The following is a 23814-nucleotide window of genomic DNA, read 5'->3' as shown; positions in this document are numbered from 1 at the left end:
AAGAGCCAGGAGTAGAACCCAGGTATCCTGCTTCCCAATCCACTAGGCTGGATATTCACTGCAGGGAGGAGAGTTGTATTCAATTTAAGTGAAGGACAGGGAGAAAAGGGTAAAATATGTATTTATGCTATTATACCTAGCTCATCCAGTTGTTTTGGCTAGTATTTCTACAGAGAAAAGAAACTTTATGCTTAATGCAGGGAGTAGCATCAAATGCAGCAATTACCAAGGTCAGTTTCTAATCTTGTGAGATAGAAGAGTGCCTACCCCAAGTCACCTGTGCTAGAGACCTGAAAGTTATAATGAAGGCAATAGGAGCTCTGTTTCCACCACAACCCAGGAATAAAGCTACTTCAGTTAGGCACTCAAGTAGAGATTTTGGCTAAAGTTTTTCTTTGCTAAGACAAAAGCCTAGCTAGCTTTGGTTAGCTTTCAGGTGTTGCTCAATTGAAAAGCAAGACTCTAGTTTTGCTGCAATCCTTTGTCATCAAACTAACATTCTGTCACTGCAGTTTCTGGTAACCCCCTGCTGCTGTAGGCAAGATTGTTTCTACATAGATCAGATCCAAGTCTTAGGTTATGCAAGTTAGTCTACTTCTTTATTATTAAGGGATACAAAAAGATTCAAAGCTGTTCAGTGCTCAATAAAAAAAATTCCAAATTCACTTTTAGAGTCATGACAAAGGTGGCAAGTCAATGATTTCATCCAAGGTAGAGAGAAAGTTGGCAGTTGATTGTAGCAATTCTGGAAGAGTTAAAAAGGGAGCAAGTCAATTTCTCATGAAACCTAATGTTCTATTAAGTAGGTTAAATTCCCAGTAACTGTTAAGGGTTGTTACCCATGCATTCCCTGTCCTCCTATCCACCCACCACTCCATCAAACACGGTCTTACCACATTCCCACGAAATGGGAGACAGCTTCACAGGTGAAGGGACCATGTTTATACATCTGTCAGGTATATTTTTGTCAAGTATCAACAGAGGAACCCCAGTCAGGGACATGTGGCTTAATCTGTGTTCTTCAGGAACATCAAAACTCTCAAAGTCTGTTTAGAGAAATGAGTTTATTTCAGGTTTGACAGAGTTGCATGGCTTTCCACCAGACTACTGTTAGTGTGAAGTCTATCCCCTTAGACCTGACCATGTGTTAAAGACTGATAGTTCACAGGCAGCTAGATGCTACAAGTATATGTTTACTCAGTTCAAGATAGCAGGTAGTAAGAACTTGACAGCATATGGAATCATGTAGGCAAAGGCTGTGCACTCCATTTGCCTGCACCTTCATTGGTGTTTATATGACATCCCTGTGGGATGTCTCATTATGCAATTATTTAATTGCAATTTAGCATAAGGCATGACCTGCTACTTGTTGCACTAAAATCTCTAGCAGGCTGGGCACTAAGTGCTCACCCCCCGCCCCCCCGTGAATAAGTGAAGCATTTATTCAGAGCTGGCATGAAAGCTCAAGGGTGCCTACCATCGCATCTTGTGACAAGACATGGAACCACTTCAGCAAGTTTTATTTTTTTTTTTATAAACACGATCTCATTCTCTTGAGATACCCTTCAAACTACTTCAGAAGTATTGCCAATATCTACCAAGATTCCTTTATGTGTGTTGTAATAAGCCTTACTAGAAGTACCATCAGCCAAGGTGGTAATAGTTCTGAGGAAAGAAGAATCAGGAAGGCAAATGCTGCATTTGGAAGACTCAAACATCTCCTTCAAGGCAAAAAACTGAATGTATACAAAGCAATTGTTACCACCAAATCACAATATATAGCAATGAGACATAGCAACTTACCAAAAAAGAGACAAGTTGAATGCATTTCATCACTAAAGTGTCTGAGAAGAATATTGGAAAGTACATAGAGATAGGAAGACTAATGAAGTTGTCAAAAATTACTTGACAAGGCACCCTCTCACAAATAATCTACAAAAGACAGTGGATGGGACATGTGCTGAGAATGGAAAAAGAACCACTTACCAAAATACTGCCCTTGAATGGAAGCCAGAAAATGCAAGAAGAAAGATGAAGACTGCAGATAACATGGAAACAAACAAACAGTTCTGAACGACATCAAGCACCTCAACATGAAATAGGAAGATCTAGAGAGAAGAGCAGTTGACAGGAAAGGATGGCAAATGTGGGTAGCCCAATGTGCAGCAAAGCATGAGATGGACCAAGGTCTAAGATATTAGCCAAGGGCTTTCAAGAGTTACATCCTAAGTTAGCTCTACAACAGTCTAGCTAAAACCCTCCTTTGGAAAGCAAGGTTAGCCTGAAAGTCAAGACTTATCTTTGGGTCTACTTAAGAGGCTAGGACAAAAATATGTCTTATTTTCATCAGTTCTCACCAAGAGGATTGTAGGGAAAGAAGTTTTCAATTTCTGGATAGGCTTCTTCAGTGGCCACACTGCAGCTTTCCACCTGAGTTGTCTTTTCAGTAATCTAAGAGAGAGTTTATGATTAGTCATCCTCCAGTAGTCTAATTTAAACTGTTTGTCCTCTATATTGATGAATTGCCTCCCAAGATGTGCATATAAGCAAGATTCCTTAAGCTAGTTTTGCTCTTAATAAAATATTAGTGTTCCAGTTTGATTGCTGGGAGTTCCTATAAGACCACAGGTGACACAAAGGACTATCTGCCAGATGACATGTAGTTCACTCAGGAGTGAAAGTAACTTACAGGACTTACCAGTACTGCCTGAGTCCTGAGGGGGCATGGCCTCTCCCAGAAGAAGCGTGGTCTCAAGATTTAAAGGCCCTGGGGAACCAGTTGTGGCTGGGATACCCAGAGCCTTTAAATCAGCCAGGGGCTCCCAGCTGTAGAGGTGGCTGGGAGCTCCCTGGGGCTCAGTGGCAAGTTAAAGGGCCGCAGGCTCTGGCCACCAGGGGGAACCCTGAGCTTTGTGGGGCTGGGGCAGGGGTTTAAAGGCCCAGAGCTCCTGCCACTGCAGGGAGCTCTGAGCCCTTTAAATCCCAGCCTCGGCCCGGCCACCAGAGTTGTGGCCAGGATTGAAAGGGCTCTGGGCTGCCCGCAGTCATGAGCAGCCCAGAGCCCTTTCAATCCCTGCCGTGGAAGTCAATGCGGTCCAGCACAGCATACTGGCTCTTGCCAGTACACCATACCGTACCGGCTTACTTTCACCTCTGGGGTCACTAGATACTGGGCAAGACCAGCTCATTTTACACAGGGCAGACAGATTTGGAGGGTTGGGGGGAGGGTCTAGTTGATCAGGTAGATAAAGTAATATGTTGGATCCCATTACTGGGAATTGGGTCAGGGTCACTCCCTTCTCTGTTTTTCTGCCAGAAAAGAAAGTATTTCCTATAATCCGGGGAAGATTTTTGGATTATTAGCAATAGGCTCTTTAACTTTCATAAAGATGGAGTCTTACTGCACTCAGACACCTTTTCCCTGTACAGAAATACCAGTATCCAGCCTCTGTGCTTATTTCCAGGAACTGAGCAGGTAGAAAGCTATAGTGCATGTTCAGTTCCTGCTGAAGCCTTTATGTACGTACTTTCTTGGCAGGCAAAGCCTGTTTTTTCTGTTTTTGAATTTCCTTCTTGTTTGTAGTTCCCAGAGTTCTGTTTACATTTCCCAGAGCCTTTCTGACAGACTGAGACCTGGCTGGAGTTGCATTAACTGTTCTTCCAACAAGTGGAGTCTGGGTCTGTGATCTTTCAGATAAGACTTTTGCTGCAGGGAGAAATTTAGAGTTTTACTTAGATGAGTCAGTACATAGCTTTGCAAGTGCTTGAGACAGGTTACTTTTAGCTATTTCAAGTTTTCTGCCTTGTAAGATGACTACGTGACTTAAGAATCAAAGGTGTTGTCTACATTTAAAACCTCTATTGGCATAGCTACACTGGTCAGAGGTGTAAAAAACCCCACACCCAGACTGCCAACAATGCTGACAAACAACCTGAGTGTTTATACAGCTACGCTGACAGGAGAGAACTTCTGTTCATATAAATAACTTTGTTTGGGGAGGTACTGTTCCTATACCACCAGAAAGGCTCCTTCTGTTAGTGTAACCTGTGTCTGCACTAGGGCCATGCCAATGTAGTCAATGTCTTAAATGCTTAATTCTCTATAGTCACATCCACTCCAGTGGACACAGATGGAGTTAGCTCTGAACTCTGTTACAGGTTCTCAATATACCACTTAAAAGGGACAATGGGAAGGTAAAAGTAGCTCACATGGGGTTCTGAGGATAGGCGTTTACAGCACTGAATCTTTGACAACTTTCATGTTATTTTTTCAGATCTGAAGAAACAGTGAACCAAGCACGTTCCTGATTTATTACACTAGACATCTTGTTTTGGTTCACAGATGCAAAAGTTCAATTTCTATAGCAACATATACTCACAAGATACTGACGACAACCTTAGCCGATCCTTAGAAGGAGCACCAACATCTCCTTCATTCTCTTTGTCTATGAATATAAGGGTTGTCATCTTCAGTGATGAGATCACTGCAAAAATAAAATAAAAACCCAACCACCACACTTGTTTGTTGAGTTACTGCCAAGTCCTCAGGGAACGCATGCATTGAGGACAGTCATGACTTTGGTGCCTCTCCTAATACAAGCATGCATTGGGGATTCTGTCTTCAAGAGGGAGCATTTATGACTATGCTCTCCATTTGTTTCTTAGATGAGAGTCAGTTTAAGTGAGACCTGTCCCCAGTTTGAAAAAGCTGTATTGAGAGATGTGTACACACCCACACCCCCACCCCCCTCTGCCTTATTTTGGGCACCATATTCTTGCTGAGCTTTAAGCCTTACATCTTAGTGTAGCAAGTCCCACTGCCCAATCTTGATTACTTTTACAGAAAATGTTGTTAAATTAGAATAAAATGGTCAACATTAACCAAGTTGCTTAATTACATCTTAATACGTTCTGTTTATTCTCTTATTAAGAAGACTACTTGCAAGTGCAAATTAATGTTGCCACTATAATGCCAAAAATGACAAACTGTCAAGTTTGGAAACCCAATCACATGATTTCCCAGCCTGCTTTAGTAGTCTGCAGTCAGCTCCTAAGTTAAAGGGTTAGAAAGAGGCAGTTTTCAATAGAGACTTCAAAGTAAGCATCAACTTGAAAATTTCCCACACAAGCATCATTTGTGCCTATAGTTCACACTATAGGCACAAATGATCACTATAGGCACTAATCATACTATAATTTAAGGAGCTAAGACAAGTCTGTTTCCTCAGCCTTGGGTTAATCAGTAGACCATGGAAGTCTGATGAAGGGGAAACACTTCTGGAAGATTGTTAAACTCAGATTAGCGTTACTGCACCAGAACAGCTCATGCAATGAGGTGGCAGTAACTAGACCACCACCACAAGTGTTAGCACTTTGCATCTTAAGTGGAAATAGGGACAGAGGAAGAAGCCCAAAACAGCAAGCCAAGGTAGTACTTGCACCATTTACCTCAAGAGATGAGAGGGTGAAGATTGTGCCCTCAGGGATGTGACAAAGAAAACATTACCCAGAATGATGTTATTTGCAAGGGATTACAGTGAAGTAGATTATAGTTTGAAAATATCAGACACTTTGATCGGTCCCCCCTTCCACCTACCCATTCACACCCACACTATCAAAGGAGCCTGCATTTACCTGGCCAGAGTCCTCAGGAAGCGCTAGGGGGAGCCAGAACAATGCAATTCTTAGAGGAGACAGCAACGTATCAACCTGCTGAGAGCAAAAGAGCATAGGCAGTAGGTCATATGGGCCCCCCATGCGCCACCAATATTCAGGAACATGGGCTCAGCTCAACCAAGTTTGGGCTTATGTTTTCAGAGCCATCCCAGCCACAGGACAGACTGGGGCAACTGCCCTGGGTCCCACACTTTGGGGACCCCCACACTTCAGGGGGACATGGGTCCAAGAGGACACAAGACATTAGTAGGGGACCTGGCCCCAGCCCCCCTCCACCACCACCTCCCACTTCCCCCAAGTCCCCACCCTGTCTCATTCCAGCCCTTCCTTCAAGAGGCACCACAAGCCATGAGGCTAGAGCTGCAGCCAGGTTATGCACTGCTGCCAGCAGCACCCCTCTCAGCCCCCCACATCTCCTTGAAGTACAGGATCCCCCAAAGCAAAGGGCTGACAGCAAGTTCCCTAGTCTATCCTATGGACTAAACAGCTCTGCTTGGATCCATTCTGGGCACCACCACAAAAAAAAAAAAAAAAGCCACCACACAAACCAAGCACCCATACACCAGAGCTTAGCCACAGCTTCATCCCAAAAGCTGGGGAAGCCTCCATTCCATACCCAAGAAAAGCCAGAAGTAGTGGAGATTAACAAGGCAGGAAGAGAAAGCCAACCCAAGTCCTGCTCTCCCCCCGCAGGGGGGCAGTTCAGCAGCTCACTGGAGCAGGCAGCCGCCCGTAGAGAGAAGGAAAAGCACTGATACGTCCACAACCCAGAGCCCCTGCAGCAAACCAGCCTAGAGCAGCCTCTACACAGACCCAGCGCCGCCCGCCCAGTGCACTCACCAACTGTATGACGCAGGCAGACACCACCTGAACCTCAAGCCATAACACCCCCCCACTCGCGGGGCCTTTTTTAAACATCAACCTTTTCTCCCATTGGCTGCTTGACACGGAACTAACGTTCCGGCTGCTCATTGGCTGAGCCAATGGCTGACGAGTTGTTTCTGGGCTGCTCTCCACCAATAGGGAAAGGAGGAGTCGTTTTCAATGGGGGGGCGGGGGTTGTGTGGCCTAGGCTTCTGCGGGTCAAACTTGCACGCAATTCCCAGCCTGTGCTGATGGCCACGCTTAAAGTCAGTTTGCCTGAGAGCTTTAAATCCCTTCTCCCCTGAATGCTGGTTATTGTTTTGCATTTCACTGAGGCTGGGCAGTGAAAATGGTTCGGCTTTCTGGTTCTCATGAGCTATTTAGCTAATAATCTAGATCGCTACTAACTGTGGGACTATTTTATACGTAGTGCTTGTTTGTTAGGCACAATCTGCTTGCTGCAGCTGTCTTGCCCACAGACAACCCCCGCCCCCAGACGTTTACAATCTAAGGCCTGGAGGCCCAATCCTGCCAAGCGCTGAGCAATTCCTGGGGGGCACTGGATGTGCTCCTCTCCGGGAAGCATAGCGAGTTCAGCCTCTCCCAGAAGATGCTCAGCCCCGGGCCCTCAGTGACATCTATTTATAACACTCTCGTCCAACCACCACCCCAGGCACAGACCCACAGCACTACAGCCCTTACTTCATAAGCACGGCAGGATGTGTCTAAATCCAAGCCGGACCCGTTTGGGTTGGGATTTACACAAAGAGCACGTGGACGCATTTAATTCGGTGCCATTCCGAAGTATTTTATTGCCAGGCGAAGCCGCGTTAAGTGCCGCCGGAGAGGGGACGGCCGGGGGCCTGGCGGGGAAGGCTAACGCGCAGCTAGCGCCGGCTGCCGCGGGCAGGGCTCCGCAGCGTCCCGCGACGTTGTGGCCGTTCTCAGGGCGTGTGACTGTCCGAGCCCCGAGCCCCCCGCACACGTAGCACAGGCACAGGCGAGTGTGCGGCGCGGGGCCCGCGGCCCTCCGCCGTGTGGGGCGACGGGGAAGCCCCTCAGGGCACGGCTGCGCTCGGAGCCACCCCGAGCACGTCACGGCTCGTGGGAGAAAGGAAAGGAGAGGGCCCACCCGGCGTTGACAGGAGCAGCGGCCCACGCCAACAGGCGCCTTTAAGAGGCGGAGCCAGAGCCGGCGGCGCGGTGCATTATGGGATAGCGGAGGGGAGGGGGGATGACTTGAGGCCTAGTTGGTAAACAGGGAGCTGGTGCCTGTCTTGCTTCGTCTCGGCTCTTCGGGTAAGTCCGGCTGTGTCCCGCCTGCCGGCCTGGCCGGGTCCTGTTCTCGAGCCTCAGGCGCTGCGGTCGCGTGGGGGGATAGAGTAGGGGCAGCGGAGCCAGGCGGAGGCACCTACCTGCCCTGTCGGGCTAGGCACAGCGTAACCCCCCTCGACTACGGACCCTCCCGCCTGGAGAGGGGATCCACGGATGCGCGTCCCCCTGCCTCGGTGCTGGGAGCCCCTAGGCCGCTAAACCGCTGCCTGCGCGCGATTCTTGGGGCCCTCCCGAATCCCGGGTCCCCAGTAACAGCGCAGGCCGGGCCGTGTGGACAAGAACCGGCGTCGGGTCACTGCCCTCAGCGGTTGGTCCCGGTGCGCTAAGGGCGAGTAGCAGACATGGGGGAGCGGCTGAGGCAGGTGTCAAGGGCTGCAGCTTGGGCTCTCTGAAAGGTTCGTGAGCCTGGTTAGTCCAGGAGCCAGTGACTAGCTGGTAACGAAACCAGGTGACTATCTCGTGATTTTTCGTAGAAGGCTTGTATGATCTGAGACAGGATTCCTGAGTTTTATAGCCAGCTTTGCCCCGACTTATCCTCTTGCTTAAAGTATCTGACCTTGCTGTGCGTTGCTGTTTTTCTGTCTGTGAGATTGGGATAATCCTTATCACCTTTACCTGACTTTTGTGCAACTTTACCTTTTTTATGCATGTTCATAAAAGTCTTTGCAAAAGTACTGTATAAGGGCACGGTATCTGCTCGCATCCCAGAACAGAAGTTGGTCCAGTAAAAGATATTCCCTCACCCAACTTGTCTCTAAAGTATATTTTGTTCTTTACAAGAACTGTATTTTGTTACTACAGATCTATGATCTACTTGGCCACATTGACATGTTATTGATAGTCCTGAAACTACTTACGGTGATTTTTAAAAACATATTTTATACAATTTCCTACTTCATTTGCAAGAGATAAGAAAGTATAGTGTATTGACTGTGCATTTTTCAGTACTAGTTTCTATACTTATTTAACTGTTTAACATGGTTATAAATCATAAATGCCAGTGATTTTTGTCAAGCATATTGGCTTAACTAGAAAACTGAAAGGAACTAAATGATGTGAAAAAATATGAAAGGTTGATGTCAGATAAAAATAACTAATATATTAAAGATTGATTTTTCCTTTAATTTTTAATCATTCTATATAGTGTTAAATCTATTGCTCTTTTCAATATACCCATATGTGTTTATGTCAAAAGGAAAAAGACGATGGCATCTGGGACTGTTGAAATAATTAACTCTACTCCTGCGGGAGGGTCGAATGATGTAAGCTTGGAGGAACCAAAGAAGATGACAAGAGAAGACTGGAGGAAAAAGAAGGAACTAGAGGAACAGAGAAAGCTGGGTAATGCGCCAGCTGAAGTGGATGAGGAAGGAAAGTAAGTTTCGTCTAAGACCATGCTTGATTTTCTGTTACAATAAAATACACTTGCCCTTCTCATTACTAAAGAAAATGCTGAGGAAAATGGCTAAATTCCAGTAGCGCTGGGGAGACTATTTGTGAAAGTTGAACTTTATGAATTAGCTGTTAAGGCCTAAATCATCCCTACTTTTCTGCAAGTGTAGAGTTTCCTTTAACAAACGAACAACTAGTACTGATTTAGTGTACAGTGGGTGGAGATGCCAAATATAGATGGGGGCTCTTGTGGCTGCATAAAATGAGATTATGGTGTTAGACAGAGGGTGGGACTGGAGAGTCTGTTATGCAGATTTCCATTTCTTTTCTTCTACTTCCAGTCTGTACCAAAGGCTATGTCACTACTTTTTGCCTAGAGTAGTAGTCATGGTGTAATAGTCAGTTTTGCACCTCAGAAAAGTGTATATCCCTGGTATACTGTAGCATCAAGCCAAGTTACTTCATTTGGAGGCAGGATGTGAGCCTGTGTGAATTGACTGCAACAAAATAAAGGAAAATCATTGTTTGCTTATTTTGACAATTATAGCTAGTTTAAATTCTTTAAGATCATGTTTACTGCGGCTCATCTGTCACAAAAAGACTAATGCTGAATGTAATATAAGACATCTTTAAAAGAAATTGTACTGTTTTTCACTTATGCCACGTTGTTTACATCATTTGCATGTGTCTAAATATTTTTTATATCTTTTTACAGAGATATCAACCCTCATATTCCTCAGTACATCTCTTCAGTGCCATGGTACATAGATCCTTCAAAAAGACCTACATTAAAGCACCAGAGACCTCAGCCAGAAAAGCAGAAAGAGTTTACCTCATCTGTGGAATGGTACAAACGAGGGGTTCAAGAGGTAAAATATCTTATGGTGTAGCAAAGATGAGACTTATGGAACATATTTTTGGAAAGGGAAGAATTGTGACAAATATATGAGAATCTTCTTTGAATGAAATAGATTAGTTATAGTGAAACACTTTTTCATAATAAAATCATCACAAGGATAAATCAAAGTTTTGGTAACTCTAGTGTTCAGTTTTGTCCCCACTTATCCCACATAGAAATATTTGTTCCTTCTTTTTCACTTGCTGGAAGAGCTGCACCCCTACACACAAAGACTGAAGAGCACTAACAGTATATCTAGTTTGTTTTTTTTCTGTTGTGATCTTATCTGACTACTGAAAAAAAATTTGGAGCGGAATATTAGTTTCTCTCTTCATAGAGGAAAAATTGGGGATGTGCACTGTATTTTAGTGTAAGAATTGCCAAGAATGGCTCCCAAAAAGTTTGATCTTCGTTCTCCTTTGATATCCAGTGGTTTCCTTAACTGTATTAAAGAAATGTAAAATTTCCTGTAATCTCTCACTAACCCTAAAATGGTGTTGGATTGTAATCCAGAGATTTAATTTTGTAGTTTATTTAGACACAGGGCTCCACTAATAGGCTTCAGATCTTTTCTAAAGGGACTGTTTCTGTGAGAATAGTTCAGTCTTTATTACTGTTTTGATTCTCTGCATCTGTACAAAGATCCAACAAGGGCAGAATTGCTTTCACTTTTCTTGGTAGTGTAGAAACTGCTACCAATAACTAAAATGAGACCATTGTTTTAAAATAGGTCATTAAATAGCAATCAAATTAAATTACTTTAATTTATATTCAAAACTGAATGTATTTAAGTGAATAATCGAGTCTAGAGGAAAAAATCTGAGAGCTCAATCCAGCACTATTGAAATCAGTGGGAGTTTATAGATTTCTATTATCAATTCTTTTGAAATATCTATTCCTTCTGGTTCTGTTCTGATTGGGCAGAGCGGGGGAGTGAAAAGGGAAACCTTTGCCATAGGCTTTCCAGAGCATTTGGGAAACAACTGAAACTGTGTGTTTTGGCTTTGTAGAGCTGATTTTGGGTACACAGATTCACCCTCAATCAGGCTAATGAAAAATGCAAATCAGCCAAAGCTGGTTATTTGGAATGTGTGTGTTAGTCATGCTATTTATATCATAGTGTTTGTTCCCTTATGTTTAGAATGCTGTTACAACTAGGTACCGCAAAGGAGCCTGTGAGAACTGTGGTGCAATGACACATACAAAGAAAGACTGTTTGGAGGTAAACCTGACTATTTTTGGTGTCTGACTGTTTCTTGGAAAATATTACTGTGAATTTGCATTGATGGAAAATATGTAGTTTGGCGCATCTAAACTGGCTCTTCAAAGTGATTTTAATCAAACTCTCAAAAACAGTTTGAGGTGTTTGAAGGCTGTTGAATGAAACCAGTTTTATGTAAAGCACAGCCCAGGATACCTTTTTCAGCTCCAAATCTGTTAAAATGGGATTTCTTAAAATACTCTGATGTTGTCTGATGATGGGACATGAAGTTCAATCTGTTCAGTTTAAAAAGTAACTTCATGTACTGCATTTGCCTCTGAGTCTTCATGTCAACTTTTTTTTTGGTGGTTTTTACAATCACACTTTATTTAAAAAAAACAAAACTTTTTTTTCAGTCTCCTTTGAGTGTATGATCCACAAAAACAGGGGAAACTGACACACAGGTTTTGCTCACATGTATGACTTTGCAGAAATCCTCTTATCTTTGTTCTAGCACTGGACTGGTAGAGCTCCACCAACTCTAGTGTAGACCCACATTGTTTTACACTACCTATGTTCTCCAGATCTCCTCTGACTAGCATTAGTAGTCAAAAACACCAGTGTTAATCTATACTAGCATTCTTGCCATTTCTAGAAGTGATCCAATAGTGGGAGAATTCCAAAAAACTACCTCTGTTGATGCAGCCTAACTGCCTAAACTGGGAAATGCACAGTGAAGGAACTGAAAACTAATTTTCCCGTTAGAGTTCTTTTAGGTGTTATTGGCAGCAGTAGATAAAATAAAAGCAGCTACACTTTTGTCAGTTGTTTTAAGTCAATACCTTTTTAAGCCAACTTCAGTATATACAATCTAGAAGTAATAATGAACATACATTTAGAACTGCAGGTTGCAAATAGTGTATTGTCAAGGTATCTAAGAGGAATTAAGTTTTTTAAAGAGAGGTATATAGGTGAGTAATGTGGCTGTCCTTTAGACTAAAATAATGCAAAGGTAATGGTGGCTTCCCTCTTTCAGAGACCTCGGAAAGTTGGAGCAAAATTCACAGGCCTTAATATTGCACCAGATGAACATGTGCAGCCTACACTAATGTTTGATTATGATGGGAAACGAGATCGTTGGAATGGTTATAACCCAGAAGAGCACATGAAGATTGTAGAAGAATATTCCAAAGTTGACTTGGTATGTAGGTATTTAGTTGAATAGACTTACTAAACATTCTTCAGCATGTGCTGCATTCATAATCCAAAAGATATGTGGATTCTCTCTTTGGTTGCTTAGATTTCTTTTCTTGTTGAACTAAAAACTCAAAAATAAAAATGGAATTGCAGGGGGATTCATCCTGTAAATGAACTGCAGATCAGAGTTGCATACACACTGTTGCAAGCATTTCTTACATCGACTTAATTTTTCTGTATGTATAATCACCCACAGTAAATACTTGATATGGGTTAGGTAATATTGATAATGATTTACCACAGAATTAAAATATTTGAGCTTAGCTGGACTCTTAACGTTTTCAGTAGCAGATAAGAATGCCAATGCTGAAAGCAGACACTCTTAATTTTAACTCAGTGAAACTGACATGCCTTACTGTGTCAGCCCAATGAACTGGAGTATTTTAGAGAGTATGCTTCTGTAAACTTGCTTATATTAAGTAAACTGGTTGTGACAGTAAGATGGCCTTTAGATACTCTTCCCTCCCTCGAGTGATGTAGCCAGTAGCTAGAGATTTGGAAGAGCAGTATAAAGACTTTGGGGCACTGGATTCTTTGGGTAAGTCTACACTGCAATAAAACACCTGAGGCTGGCCCGAGTTAATTGACTTAGGCTTGCAGGGCTATAAACTTGCATTGGAGATGTTTGGACTCCGGCTGGAGCTTGGGCTCTGAGACCTTTTTCCCTTGCAGGTCTCAGAGCCCCGGCTCCAGCCCAAACTGAAACATCTACATTGCAATTTTTTAGCCCCACAAGCCAACCTCTTCCAGCCTGAGTCAGCTTGTGTTTCGTTGCAGTGTAGACATACGTTGAGGGGCTCTCAAACCTGGAGACTGTTCACTACCAGTTGGTTGGTAGCAACAAATTCGGGTCCTAACTAGTGCATTTAAAGTTCTAAATGCACCCAGAAATGCTTATGATGAGTGTTTTTGATCATTCACTTTTATTTAACAAAATAAAATAAAAACACTGTTTCCATATTTAGGCTAAACGTACTCTGAAAGCCCAGAAGTTGCAGGAAGAGTTGGCTTCAGGAAAACTGATGGAGCAGGTGGTAAGTAAGCTAAAACCTGGCACATTTTTCTTAAAACTGAAACCAAAAAAGTGCCTTTTTTTCCTGTTCTGAATAGAACAGATCGTCTCTGCCTTCAGATGCTGGTAGCCCAAACAACTAGTAGAGGGCATTACAACATATATGTGCTTCATTTGCTGTCTTGTATCTTCAGATCTGTGTGCAGATCTGAAGCTTCTGTTTTGTATCTGCTTGCTTTTCAGCATATGCCGTTGATAGGAGTAGCACCTAGCACTGGGGCAAGGGATAGAGCAATGATTTTTTTTTTTGTCTGTAGGGCATTTTTATGAAGTCTGTTTATCCTATATTGTCCAATACACTAATAATTTTTATAAAGTAAGTACACTAACAAGAAAAATATACTTTACTCTTAAAATACTCTGAATTAAGTGAAAAAGGGTTAATAGTAAGGCTCCCGTGTCCTGACAATTGATAGCCTTGCCAAGACATGCAAAACAGAGCTTAGAGAATCTTGCTGTCTATTAGTAACTTTTATTCAGGGAAATACTTAGACGTAAGAGGTTTTATATTATTTTACTAGCTTTCTAATTATGAAATCTTCCCATTGGTTGATTTGTCAATGGTTAGTATAAGCATGTATGAACTCTGCTCACTATCTGAAATCCGTACTTTACATCTTGTTCAGTTTTTTGTGCCAGTATTTGTAGGTTCTTGGTTAAGCTTTATTTTGAGGTTGGAGAATATCAACCCACATTCCTCTTAGCTTGCAGATCTCTTTGCCATGGTTTTAGTTTTCATTTTCCTTCTCGCTAGTGGCTCTTGGATTATAATTAGGGCCTTAGTAATTAAATTGCCATGGTTTTAGTTTTCATTTTCCTTTTCGCTAGTGGCTCTTGGATTATAATTAGGGCCTTAGTAATTAAATTAACTGAATATTCTTGTAAGAGGATTTAATGGTAACTTTGCTTGTCTTAAAAAAAAATTAAACATAGAGATGGCTATAAGTGAGGGCAGTTCTCGGAATATAGTATACTATGTTTACTCTGTTACTGATCAACAACAAACCAAAGAATTTATGCTATTTGTCCTCCATATTCTAGGGCAGGGGTCGGCAACCTTCCAGAAGTGGTGTGCCAAGTCTTCATTTATTCATTCTAATTTAAGGCTTCGCGTGCCAGTAATACATTTTAACATTTTTAGAAGGTCTCTTTCTGTAAGTCTATTACATATAACTAAACTATTGCTGTATGTAAAGTAAATAAGGCTTTTAAAATGTTTAAGAAGCTTCATTTAAAATTAAATTAAAATGCAAAACCCCCCTTGACTGGTGGCCAGGACCCCGGCAGTGTGAGGCCACTAAAAATCACCCATGCCATAGGTTGCCTACCCCTGTTCTAGGGAATGTAGCCACAATTTTTGTGCTAGATGGCGTAGTAAACTTGATCTCTAATCCTGACACAGGATTACTCTTCTTCCTAAGGACTAAACAGAACAATCAGAGCTAATTAAAGATAGCTCCCATCTCTTTCCTTCTCCCTTCCCCAGCAGGAACCCCCATCTCCCTTTCAGAGCCAAAAGAAAGGCCTTGTTACTCCTCAAAACAAGCCATTCTCTGAGGGTGAAAAACTTCATGCTCTTTGTTTCCCTTCTCTGAGTGTTCAGACACACTCTCCATAGTTTGATCCCAATGCTAGATCTCCTTCAGCCTCCCCCTGTGACTCCTGGTACAAGGGAGGTGGCAGAAGTGGAGCATGTTAAGAATGCAGGAAAAGATTTCTGGGAGAGGGAATGTGGAGTGGAACTAGATGGGTTTCTCCTAGGACTCCTGGTCCTTCCACCAGTGTCCATGGATCTTCCCTCCTCCTCCACTCCAGAGGTCACCTCAACCTGGAAATTAATTGGTCCTGCTTAAAACTCTTTAGCTGGCTTCCTCTGTGTTAAGCTATGGGTTCTGGTCTCTAAACAAAATGACCAAGGTACTTTGCAACCCTGTTAAATCATCAATTCCAAACTATGATTTTTTTTGTTTTTGTTTGTTTTTTAAATAACATAACATATTAAGGTCTCATGAGAACTTAATTTGGAACTATCAGTGTTGATAGACAGTAGAACTGACTTTATGCAACACTCTCACAGTTCAGGGACTCATCACTCTTGGAGAGAGAGATTATATAGATATAGTGGTTTGATGTGAAAATAATTTAAAATATTTTTCAAAAAGGTTTCTGTGCTGTAAGAGGCTTGTAAACTCTAAAGCAAAAATTGTATATCGCAATGATCTTTTCTGCAGTTTGTTCCATGGTTATCACATGTCTTCCACTGCCTTTGGGGTAAGACCTGCTTTGATTGTTTGTCCAACAGTTTCCTCTACTTCTCTCTCTCAAATCTCTTCCCACCCTAAAGTTTTGTATTTTCTGCTCATGTGCTTTTTTTTTCCCTCTGCAGAACTCCCCAAGACACCACTGGGAAGAAGAGGAATCAAATTCACAGACAGTAAGACACTTATCAAATGCATCACTCAAAGGAAGGAAAACCAGATGCTGGAAGGGGTTGGAATAGGACCTGCTATGGTGGCTTCATGCCATCTATGGATTCCTTGAGCAAGGAGCTCAGCAGGGGCCCAGAGTTACTGGCTTTGCAGCTGCTTTGTGCTCCCAGAGTGGTGCAAAGCAGCTGGAGTTGGGTTCCAAGATCTGGCTCTTTGTCTTTGAATTTTATTGTGGTATTAACTCCTAGAAACAAGTTGCCAGGCAGGAGAATAACTGACCTGTAAAGAAAATACAGGCCATATCAAGAATAGTAGCCATATTTTTTATTGCAGTTTTATTTTAAGTGTATTTTAACTCTTGGGTCTCATAAGTAGAAATGGAAATCCTGTAGCAGATTTATTTCTAAATTTTTCAGTGTAACTGTAGAATAGATTCTAACACTTAACCCAGAATTTACACTGGAAATGCCTGATTAGAGAAACAGGGGGATGGGATGAGGGGGTTCTTGAGGGTTTTTTTTTTTAACTAATCAATTTAAACTAATAGTAAGGTTGTATTTATTCCTAGACTGAACACTCATCATTTTACTTAGTAGTTTTCTGACTCTGTTTTCAGGAAAGAGATCATAACAGTGAAGATGAAGATGAAGATAAATATGCAGATGATATTGACATGCCTGGACAGAACTTTGACTCCAAAAGACGTATTACAGTCCGAAACTTGCGTATTCGGGAAGACATTGCTAAAGTAAGCCACAGCAAATGAACTGGGTTATATAGTTATGACTTTTTTCTCTCTTTTTTTTTTTAATGTATTTATATAACTTATTGTTTGTTTCTAAGGGTGCGTTCTCTTAACTAGTAGTTACTACTAGTGGACTCAGCATGGGGCTTGGAGCCTATAGACTTTGTTTCTGGTCCCAGCTCTGCCATTGATCTTTCTGTGTCACCTTGGGTAACTCATGACCTCCCTTTACCCATTTCCCCTTCTGTCAACATATAAAAATTCTGACTTTTAAATACTGCTTTTCACCTACAGAGCATCAGGTGCTTTACAAAGGTAGGCAACCTATCATAGTTATCCCAACTAAAATGAAGCTGCTCTAGTAGCCGTTGAAGCATGTCATCTAACACTTTTTTAAAGTATCTATGAAGGGATGACAGTAATATTTTCAGTTCTGTTAGAATCCCAAATTTCTAAGTAAACATTTTGTATATCTCCTTTATTTTAGTACTTGAGGAATCTAGATCCAAATTCTGCCTATTATGATCCCAAAACGAGAGCAATGAGGGAGAACCCATATGCCAATGCAGGCAAGAATCCAGACGAGTAAGTTTGAAACGGGGGTTTTGGCTACACATCTTTAACAAAATGCGTTAAAGTTAAAATTGTCTTAATATTAAGCTTGTTTCTCTTTGCTGTCCTGTGAATCTTGCTACCAGTGAGTGACTAGTCAGTTATGGAGGAGGGAATCTTTTAATACTTTCTTGGTTATGTTCTTCTGATTATTTTGTTTTTTTCTTCTAACTTACGAGTTGACACACACAATGCTGATGAGGATCATTTTGTTGAGTATTGATATTTAAAGTGATCTTGTCAATTTAATTACCATGGGATTGATACTAATTATTTGAATACAAATTGTAAAGTGGGCAGAACAGCAAATTGCAGGTTACAGCAGAGCCCCTCTATAGTAGACCACATGGTATCTCTAGACCACAGCGATGTATACGTAAATATATTTCAGTAGTTGGATGTTTGCAGCTATTCTCCTCTTGATCTGCAATTATCACAGCAAAAATACTCCCAAATTCAAATATCCCACTGTCCAGAAATTGAACTTCATGCTTCCCTGTCACAGACTCGTTAGAATCCATAGATTGGGCCAGTAAGCATTCGGAATGTTGCAGAGCTAATGTGTAAACTCCTAAGGGAGAAAGCAGAGGAGCAGTGATGTGAATGACATTTATGTGTGTTCTTCTGTGGCCCAGGTGGGGAATAGAAACAGTGTTGCAGGAGGGTCTTACCATTTGGGGAGTGTTGGTGACATGTCCTTTTCAAGCAAGAGAGATTCAAAATTACGACAGTAACAGAATGCCAGAAATGGATGAAAGAACTTAAGAGGGAGTAAAGATGTTGCACATTACTTAAATAATTAGGTTGGATTTTTTTTTTTTTTGATAGAGTCGGTTATGCAGGTGACAATTTTGTTCGTTACACTGGAGATACCATTTCAATGGCACAAACTCAGTGTAAGTATTTCATTTAGTCAGAAAAATCATACCTTAAAAATTGAGGTGCCATATTTCTGTGCCAAGGAAGAAATGTATCTTGTTACAGATAAACTTGACTTCATGATGACTCTTAGCATCTTTAATCTATTCTTTGTCTATTTGAAAAGCATGTATAGGATTCAGAATGATCATTTAATTAAGTGATGGCTCTTTGTTTTATATATAGTGTTTGCTTGGGAGGCTTATGACAAAGGCTCTGAAGTTCATCTTCAAGCAGACCCTACAAAACTGGAGCTCCTGTACAAATCCTTCAAGGTGAAAAAAGAAGATTTTAAGGAACAGCAGAAAGAAAGCATCCTAGAAAAGGTAACACAGACAAATGCCCAACGAAGAAGAATGCTGTAAAGAGAGGGTCCAGCTTGGGGTTTTTGATTTTTTAATTTAAAAAAAAAAATCCTTAATAATGCCAGTCAAACCACTTGTTAACCTGATCAAACTCTAAAATTATGTAGCCTTTATACCTGTTGGGTCTGGTAAGTTTTTCAATATAGACACATCAGTATAGTTGAAGGTCAGTTAGCGTTTCTTTCTCTATGGTCACGGGGTTCAGCTGTCAGAATTTACCTCTGGTGAAAACTTGGCAATGTAAGATGTGGGGGTCCAGATTTATGTTTTAAAATACATACAAGTGGTGGAAAACAGTCTTTGTATTGTTAAAATTGATCTCTTAGGAAGAAGGTAACTTGAGATAGTTTAGACTAAGTATTTGCAAATATTTCACAACTCATACAAAATAAATGCTTTTCAAAATCTCATTTTTCAGACTTTGGTATTGCCACAGTGAGCGATGTTTCCTTTTATATAAACATTTTTCTGTTTTGCTGTATTATCAATTTTACTTAGACAACGTGGTAAAAATCATGAAGATGCTAACGTTTGTTAAGCACAAGTTGACAACAAACAACATATTGTCTTATTGTTCTATACTTGGATTGTTTTTCTAACTTTGTTTTGCTTTGAAAGCTTCTAATAGTTTAAACAAGATTTTCTATACTTAAATTGGGATATATCACTGGAGCTGGTAATATTTCTCCAAACAAAAAAAAAAATCTGAAGTGTTACCACTGTAGCAGAAAATAAGATCTTTTAGCTAGCAAGTCAGAAGCACAAAAAATTGATCATTTTCCATTTTAATGTTCTAAGTGCTTGCATGGCACCCAAAGCCACAGGGAAGGTATTGAGGTGATATGTTTGAAATGCAGATACAGTTGCAAGTCTAAATGACTTTTTTTGCTATAGATCTTCAAAAATGTTGCTTGTATTGTTGTAGTATGGAGGACAAGAACATCTAGATGCTCCACCAGCTGAACTGCTGTTAGCCCAGACAGAAGACTATGTGGAATATTCTAGACACGGAACAGTCATCAAAGGACAAGAGAAAGCTATTGTCCGTTCTAAGTATGAAGAGGATGTAACTATCAACAACCACACAGTAAGCACCTAGACTGAGAAACAATAGCAAGAGCTAAATTTCCTGGTAAAGCAGAGGAAATATGACCCAGTGCCATGGGAACTGATGCACTGTCTACTGAAGTAGTGAATTTATCTTTTTAGATTAGTTGCTTGCTTAAGTCTCTCCCTCCAAGCAGGAGAATTTAATTACCTTTAACAGGAGCTGTGTGTGAAGAGTGGAGAGTGTGTAGGGAACTTTCAAAGGCACAAATGGCAGTCATGCTTCCAACTCCCCTTGAGTTGTTCTGGGAGTTAGGCACCTAGCTGTCCTTTGCGTTTGAAAATCTCCCCTACTTGCTAATTTTTGTAAATCTTCTAAGTTCATCAGTTTTTCCTCCTAAGATTTTTTGAATGAACTACTAATTTTCCGAAAAGAGTTAAACAAAAATCTTGCATGATTTGCAATGTTCCTGTTACGTGATTGCTTCAGTACTATCTCTGTCTTGCAGTGTATATGGGGTTCATATTGGAAGGAAGGCAGATGGGGATATAAATGCTGCCACTCGTTTGTCAAGTATTCCTATTGTACAGGAGAAGCTGGGAAAGAAATCGCTGTAAGTAACATTTCATTTTTAGACATTAGAATAATGGGATGCTGCTATAAAAATGTCTAAAATAAGACTAGTAATTCAACTTTTTTTTTCATTTTGGTACACGCATAGTGAGTTTTCATGCCCTTTCTTTTATCTTCATTATGCAGAATACTGCATCAGACTTACCAGAGGAAAAACCTACAGAGGAAGAGTATATGGCAAAATCCAAAACGTTGATGGAGGTAGGTTACCTACCCTCCCACGTGTCTTCCTTTTATAAAAGGAAAACTACTTGAAAAGATTTGAGAAGGAAGATTTTTACATTCTGTTTATCGGGAGTTTTAAAAGGTGGAGTAGTGTAGTGACTGTACTATGAAGTTGCATGGGCCATCTCTTCTGAGCTTGACTAGGAGATTTATAAAGTATTGGATCATTAATGTCTCATCTCTCAATGTTCCCAATTAAACTCCTGAGATATAGAGTTAGTGGATCCTAGAGATAAGTTCCTTGGACATGCATGTGCATAATCCTTGGCATTTCGGTTTCAAACTCCTGCTTTTCTACCTCCCAGATACATCAAGAAAAACAGAAGGATGAGAAAAAAAAGAAAAAGAAGAAGCAAAAGAAGAGTCCAAATTCAGATAGTGAGGGTGAAGAGAAAAAGAAACACGAAAAACTGAAAAAGGTGCACTGTGTTTTTCAGACAGTGTTCTTGTTCTTATTAAGAAATATTTGATCAGTAGTATGAGAGTCCCAAAATCATGGTTCTTATGGCGTTGTATATAAGGTTTCTCTGCTGGTGACGCTGAGTTGAAGTGACTTTTAGACAGAGTTGTTTAGCTGCTTTGAAGTAAATGGTTAGAACAGTGGGTGATAGCAGAAAAGTGGAATACGAACCTAATTGTGTGAAGCAAGGTGGGAAACAAACCAACAAAATCCCTCTCTCCTTAAAGTGCCTTTTATCCCAAGGAGAAAATTAAGCTCTATCCTGAAATTGATGGTGTGCATGAGTAGATTACGGTAAGTGTACAAAGTCCCAATGAAGTCATTGAATGGGGCTCCACAGAAATACAGCGGTCTGCCTGTGTACAATCAGTTACAGCATGGGAATCTTACACTGATATACTGTACTTCAACCATCTTTTGGATAAACCACAGCTTCTGCTGAATAGCAAACAGTAGCACTACAGTAGGGAAGGAATATTTAATGTCTTTAAAAAACAGAAGGGGAAAAAAGCTATTCTTGATCAGTCTGGATGAAATTCTCAAGCTCTTAAGTCAATAAAACGCTTTAGAGAATTTCACCCTATACATAAACTTAGCTGAAAATTCAGGAATCCTTAAAATTACTACATTCTACATTTACACAAATTTTTAAAATGGCTACATTAAATAATAATGTGAACAGAGAAAACTGACAGCAAAATTTAAAATGTTAAGCATGACAAATGCTAATTTGGCACTGTAGTTGGGGGTTAAACACTTAAGGCTTGTAGGTGTAAAATGAGAATTAGCAATAGCTGCTTTTGTGTGGATTATAGAATTGCAGTATTCTGTCTCCTGCTCGTGTTTTACTTAAAGTACTAGAATCTGTCATGATTGTTATCTTGTTTCTGCTTTTCTTCAGGCATTAAATGCAGAAGAGGCTCGTCTCCTCCAGGTTAAAGAAATCATGCAGTTAGATGAGAGGAAGAGGCCATATAACAGCATGTATGAAACACGGGAGCCTACAGAAGAGGAAATGGAGGCTTATAGAATGAAACGCCAAAGACCTGATGATCCCATGGCCCCCTTCCTTGGACAGTAATTATGTGAAAGACATTCCAGCACATAGTTACTGGCTATGTATATGATACTTGGTAAACCAGTAACTGGAACTTCTCTGCCGCATTTCTGTAAAAAAAAAAAAAAAACAAAAAAAAACCTGCACAAGTCTGCTTTGCAGAAATGGCCTGGTTTTTGCCAGGGAAAAGAAGTCTATGAATGAAGCTAATGACTGGTGCTATAAGCATACTAGTGTTTTCTTTTTTAAAAAAAGTATACTTGGTACAGACTTGTACTACTGAAAGGGTAAGTTGATACCTTCTAAAATTCATCATAACGGGAGAGGGGAACCTATCAATTCAGGAAAACAAACTGCATCTAAACCAGTTGGCCAGCAAGTGTCACTGTTATGAAAAAATTGATGAATGTAACAGTCTATGGGCAGGTCTTTGCTACCTGCTGGATCGGAGGGTAGTGATTGATTAATGTGATAAAATCGGTCCCCGATTGCACTCCCCCGTCAACTCCGGAACTCCAGCTTGTGAAAGGCAGAAGCGGAGTCGGCGGGGGAGCAGCAGTGGTCGACTCGCTGCCATCCTCACGGCCAGATAAGTTGGCCTAAGATACGCTGACTTCAGTTATGCTATTCGTGTAGCTGAAGTTGCATATCTTAGATCGACCCCCCCCCGCTAATGTAGACCTGGACAGAGTCTACACTAGGGACCTCACAGCAGAACAGCTATACTGCTGCATCTGTGCCACTGTAAGATCTCTGTAGCCACTCTACTAAACCATCCCCAACAAGCAGCGGTAGCTATGTCGACAAGAGGCACTTTTGTTGGTGAAACTTTTTGTTTGTTTGTGGGATATTTTTTTTTCACACTCTTGACCAACAAAAGCTTTGTTGACAAAAATGCTTATGTAGACAAAGCCTTAAGTGATAGACTGTAACATCTCAAGACTTTTTTTTTATGTGTGGCTCAGTGGGGGGAAAAGTAATTCTTTATCATTTAATTTTAGGAATGCAAAAATGTGTAAAAACTGATGATTGGATGTACAGACTTGGTTTAACGTAATATAAATGTTAATGCTGTCTGTTAATTGGGAATATTTGACTCTAGTCCTGAAGAGATTATAAGAAGCTGAAATTCTACACAGAGCTTTGAAATTCTTACTGTGTTTTAGCTAACAATGTAGCCTTATATGCGAATACCCCATATGCAATGCTGAGATCCCATGAAATAAACTGCATTTATCGTGAAACTTTGACTGCTTCACCTGTTCTGTCCCTACTCATACGTATCCAACAAAATTCAGTCTCACATTCCAAACATTTGAGCAGTTCAACCAGCCAACATTATTATGTATTTTAAAAATAAAAAATGACCACATTTCTTTAACCCTTTGCCCTTACCAAAACCCCATCTTGCAATCTTCAATATTATTAATTAATGCTTAATGACTTCTTTGTTTCGGTCTTCACTGAGAAGTCTGAAGGAATGTCTAATATAGTGAATGCTTACGGGAAGAGGGTAGGTTTAGAAGATAAAATAAAAAAAGAGCAAGTAAAAAATCACTTAGAAAAGTTAGATGCCTGCAAGTCACCAGGGCCTGATGAAATGCATCCTAGAATACTCAAGGAGTTA

At 41.0% G+C, this 23814-nt stretch overlaps 2 protein-coding genes across 10 annotated transcripts; one reads left to right on the top strand and one right to left on the bottom strand.

Annotated features, from left to right (window-relative positions):
- Positions 1–572: 572 nt before the first annotated feature.
- On the bottom strand, positions 573–7633 carry PTTG1 (PTTG1 regulator of sister chromatid separation, securin). Of its 7 annotated transcripts, none has more exons than XM_030571937.1 (7): positions 7243–7633; positions 5635–5712; positions 4380–4484; positions 3528–3706; positions 2358–2451; positions 894–1046; positions 573–745 (listed from the first exon to the last, which is right to left on the bottom strand). In XM_030571937.1, the coding sequence occupies exons 3-7, from the start codon at positions 4465–4467 to the stop codon at positions 675–677; spliced, it is 585 nt and encodes a 194-aa protein (XP_030427797.1). In that variant the 5' UTR covers positions 4468–4484; positions 5635–5712; positions 7243–7633; the 3' UTR covers positions 573–674. The 7 variants fall into 7 exon arrangements, with proteins under 7 accessions (XP_030427797.1, XP_030427799.1, XP_030427802.1 ...); XM_030571939.1 differs by having other exon boundaries at positions 5635–5709; XM_030571942.1 differs by lacking the exon at positions 7243–7633 and adding an exon at positions 6517–6950 and having other exon boundaries at positions 5635–5709.
- Positions 7634–7739: 106 nt separating this feature from the next.
- SLU7 (SLU7 homolog, splicing factor) lies at positions 7740–23431 on the top strand. Of its 3 annotated transcripts, none has more exons than XM_030571934.1 (16): positions 7740–7839; positions 9071–9250; positions 9983–10136; positions 11307–11387; positions 12403–12567; positions 13589–13657; positions 16082–16129; positions 16741–16872; positions 17357–17454; positions 18310–18377; positions 18586–18725; positions 19690–19851; positions 20321–20425; positions 20572–20646; positions 20976–21089; positions 22032–23431. In XM_030571934.1, the coding sequence occupies exons 2-16, from the start codon at positions 9081–9083 to the stop codon at positions 22209–22211; spliced, it is 1761 nt and encodes a 586-aa protein (XP_030427794.1). In that variant the 5' UTR covers positions 7740–7839; positions 9071–9080; the 3' UTR covers positions 22212–23431. The 3 variants fall into 3 exon arrangements, with proteins under 3 accessions (XP_030427794.1, XP_030427795.1, XP_030427796.1); XM_030571935.1 differs by having other exon boundaries at positions 7745–7839; positions 9044–9250; XM_030571936.1 differs by lacking the exon at positions 7740–7839 and adding an exon at positions 8041–8323.
- Positions 23432–23814: the final 383 nt, after the last annotated feature.

This window comes from Gopherus evgoodei, chromosome 8 (assembly GCF_007399415.2).
Source record: "Gopherus evgoodei ecotype Sinaloan lineage chromosome 8, rGopEvg1_v1.p, whole genome shotgun sequence".
Taxonomy (NCBI): Eukaryota; Metazoa; Chordata; order Testudines; family Testudinidae; genus Gopherus; species Gopherus evgoodei.
The sequence above is the reverse complement of the archived record's forward strand: the minus strand, read 5'-3'. Positions and strand labels throughout refer to the sequence as shown.